The sequence below is a fragment of the Venturia canescens genome, chromosome 2 (assembly GCF_019457755.1).
Source record: "Venturia canescens isolate UGA chromosome 2, ASM1945775v1, whole genome shotgun sequence".
NCBI classification, from domain to species: domain Eukaryota; kingdom Metazoa; phylum Arthropoda; class Insecta; order Hymenoptera; family Ichneumonidae; genus Venturia; species Venturia canescens.
In genome coordinates, this window is record NC_057422.1 from 30,376,891 (window position 1) to 30,380,957 (window position 4,067).

The 4,067-nt window shown below is 40.4% G+C and overlaps 1 protein-coding gene across 1 annotated transcript; it reads right to left on the bottom strand.

Annotated features, from left to right (window-relative positions):
* Positions 1-340: 340 nt before the first annotated feature.
* Positions 341-1,561, bottom strand: LOC122406340 (uncharacterized). The gene has a single exon (XM_043411737.1). It carries the CDS (start codon positions 1,559-1,561, stop codon positions 341-343), a length of 1,221 nt encoding a protein of 406 aa, XP_043267672.1.
* Positions 1,562-4,067: the final 2,506 nt, after the last annotated feature.

A 4,067-nucleotide genomic window follows, 5' to 3' on the forward strand; every position in this document is an offset into this window, starting at 1 on the left:
TACATAGATAATTCTAGCATCATGTAAAATGCTTTGGATGATTGCTGTTGCTGCGTTGTAGGGCACAGAACCATGGTTCCAAGATATTCCATGGTAATTACGTGTTAACCATGCGTTCGTACATTTGTATTTCACAGGTAAATCATACCATGCGTATGGGGCTTTGAATAATAGTGTCAGAGATGTGGAATCGTTTAATGAAATAACTGAGAATTCTTTCAGCACAAATTCGTTAATGGGTCTCTTAAAACCCTGCAAATCAACCACGTACTCCATATCTTGAACGTTACTGACCCAAAGAATCCTCTACAGATATTTTTATGTTTTAATCCCCACCACCTCAAACCAATTTCTTGACATTTCCACTGATTGAGTTGTATTCTACAATTCGATCGTGTAATATTAAGCAATATGCTGAGGTTTGTGGTGGAATTGGATTTGTTGACTCGAATTCTAATCGAATGTCAACGGGTCCAGATTTCAATGACTCATTCTGTTTTGAACAATCAATGACAATGAGTGGTGCGTACTTCAAAAAGTCTACTTTACTCAACAGTGGTTCAGACTCCTTCCCGTAGTAGGAAGCCTGAAAATTTGCATACATATCGTAGAGTAGAGCGTACTGATTATGATCAATGTCAAGATTCAAATTTCCATAAGGATAACTCTGTGAGTTGAGAAAGAGTTTGACGTCTCTGATATTACAATGATCGAAGCGACTCGCGTTCTTAGTCGTGCTGTTTTTGCGAGCTGTTTGGAATCCCAAAATAACGTATCGAGGTTTTTCGAGCTGCGTAGAGGTTTTTACAACCCAAACGTGCTTTGTAGTTGTAGGTAGTAGCGGGTACTCGTACAATTCCCAAGCACGAAAACTCAACGGAATGTACGAGTCTTTGGCGATAAAATTTAATAGTTGAATTTTCCATTGATCAGCTACTCTGACATATGGTATCATCCATTCGATCTTCGAAAGAGTAATTTTGAATTGTTCCGCAGCATCAGCAGTTTGTATGATAGCATTCGTATCAGAGTTTGCACGTGTTAAAATCAACTCATGTTTGGCATTGACCACAATTCTGCGATAGTCCTCAGCAAAGCCCAGTACCATACTCAAAGGTATTGAGATGTCAAAGTAACCAGCTGCATCGGTTATCGATGCTTCTTCGTCTCCCAGCCAACCAGCATTTTCCATGACTGATTTTTGGCTAGGATTCTGGGAGATATAATTTTTCATGAGTGTTGTAAGACCAACATTTTTACATCGATCGATCTCCACAGCATTCAGCTCATAACGAATTTCTTCAAATAAGTAACAGATGGCGTTGTTGACCAATGTCGTGGTAGCGGCAACAGATTGTCCATCAGCTTTCGTCAATCTACCATACACATGCAATGAGCTCTTGCTCGGTAGCAAGCACAAATCCTGATGCTGAACTGCAATACGAATCTCATCGTTGTTGTTGAAAGTTGCTGATGCGAATGGTTGATGTCCGTGTAATTCATAGTGCGCGATGGACTCGTCAAAGATGATTGGTTTTTGTATTCTTAGGACCTCCTCCATGGTATGAAGCAAAAAATTGAGACACAACAAAGCCTTATTTGTACTTTCCTCGTGGTTTTAGACCGAGGCTCTTTAGAAACCGATAATTTTCGCGTGTTAGCTCCTTGCGAGATGTTCGACGACTGTTCCACTTTGGGCATGTCGTATTAATTTTATAACTTCCTTTCGACTCAAAAACAATACCCATTTTCAAGATTTCACGTGTAGTCTGATCGTTATTGTTTCACCCTGAAAATTTACCAATTTTCCGTCTTGATCAACAATTTTCAGTTGTAGATTATCTATGGCCTGTACGGTGATAGGGAGGTAAGTGATGTGCGATGGCACTTCAACGATCTTATATCCTGGCGGAACAACGGGAAAAAATTCGTGAATGGTATGCACTTGTTGACCATTTATGTAAGCTCCTGCTGTTATGTTACACTCCACTCGTAGTGAATTGATTTTTAGTATGGCAACTGGTAGGTCAGATTTATGAACAATATTAGCTCGAAGAATGCGCGGTGTGAAACCCAACAATCGACCAATAGAATCGCTTGGCTCAAAATTGATATCGCGATTACACTTCAGTTCGCTACACAGAGTATTATTATTAGGCTTAAGATTGATGACAATGTTATGATCAGAGAGCGCGATCTGCAAATAATTTTCCAGATCTTTAATTTCGTAGCTACCAGTTGGTATAGTTATAATTTCCTTGTCTACATAAAATTTTTTATTTCCCACGTCAATATTAGGAATTGAGTTGAAGGTCAACAATTCTACGAGGCCTAAAGTATAATTTTTGAACGGTAACAATTCAATCGGAGGAAAAAAGTTAGCCTCGAGAACTGATGATGTGCCTGATAGTGTCAGCGTGAAAGAATCGCCCATCGCTTCAGTTGTTCAACTGATATTAGCAATGATATGACAGCTCATTTTATAGTTCACCATTGAGAAATTTGAGACACAAATGACCGCATATCACTGTGTCATAGTCCTGATATTTTTCATAGTTGTAATTTATGGTGCTACCAACACCGAGATATTTCATCAAGTCTGGAGGCGGTTGAAGATTACCGAAGCTGTCAAAATAAAAAACTTTATCGTTTTTCTTCTCGTATGCAACCCAATGTGTACCAGGACCCTCTTTATCATCAAGGTTCACTATAGATGATTCATACTTTCGAGGTCCACTCTTGGGCAATGCATTTCTCATGAAAACGCCACGAAAATGTGGAATTTGCATCTTTTTAGCGAACTTTGACAAATCGTAATCGGTGAGTGCTCGATGTGGTAGCCTTACACGTTTTTTAGCCTCAGACCCATACCACTCTTATAGGGTTTGAGATACAGTCCTTTGCCTAAAGCAATCGTCTCCATTGCATTATTATGTCGTTTACTTTCTTCAAGAGCACGTTTCGCAGCCTTGGCATCATTCACGGCTTTAGCAATACCTGCTGCACCACCAGCGAGAGCTCCAGTGGCACTCAATCCAGCAAAAATAGGTATGAGAAATGGTAAGAAACCACCAATTTTAGCTGGTACTGGGAGAATCCGTGGTGATTGGATATTTCTTTTACCGCCAGCTTTTCTCACAGCTGTACGAGCAGCAGCTAGAGCAGATTTTACGGCATTGTCACCCGGGACCATTGAAGCTTTTGCAGCTCGAATAATACGCTTCAATGACACTTTTTTCTTCTTTATGCCCATTCCAAGTTTTGTTTTAGCTTTCATTGTATTCGTAATGGCCCAAGCTGCTGCTTTTTCACCAAAGCTTGCGTCTTTTGCCCAAACACGTTCCCAAGCCTTCTCCGCGAGGACTCTGTCCGCTGCGTGTCGAGCAGAGAGGTTATCCCGATTCTTTGAGTATGCGATATCGTGCTCTTTGCACGCAGCGTCGAGTGGATTCCTTCCTGGATCACCTCGTGCAAGTCTCTTTGCCAATTTCGTACCTGGACCACAGTATTGGTATCCAGGAACGTGCAATTCTACAGGAAGTTTATTGATGAGATCGTTCACAAATCCTTTACCACGCACTTTCATAACAGACGTTTGTGCTCGATTCCTATTTCTTCTTATCGCCTATGTTTCCGTATCGTCCAGGATCAACTATTCCTGAAAATGCTTGACTTCCCGTGATCTTTTCTACTTTCGAATCGGAGAAAGCTGGCCGTCTATCCACCTCTTCAGCAAACTTTTTCAAACTCTTAGCAATGGGATTAGACGAATCTCCTGAATTACTCATATTATACACGATCCTATTGGTAGAAAGTATAAAGTGATACTGAGATGAATTTAAAATGAGCGCCTTTATAAAGGAGTCATCATTGCGTTCGATGTCAGTTATCTTCAAGATGAGGTTCAACGATCAGTCAACAAAATTACCAATAAAGAATTTTGATGAGCTTGTACAACAGAATGTGCGAGAGAGACGTCATGGAGACTTATTGCCAAGCAGTGTGCGAGCAGTATTTTGTGGTCCTTCCAATTGTGGAAAGACTAATGTTCTTCTTACTCTCATAAC

Bases quoted from the DNA above. Each gene is read 5' to 3' on its own strand.
- LOC122406340 (XM_043411737.1), bottom strand. From the start codon at position 1,561: ATGGAGGAGGTCCTAAGAATACAAAAACCAATCATCTTTGACGAGTCC.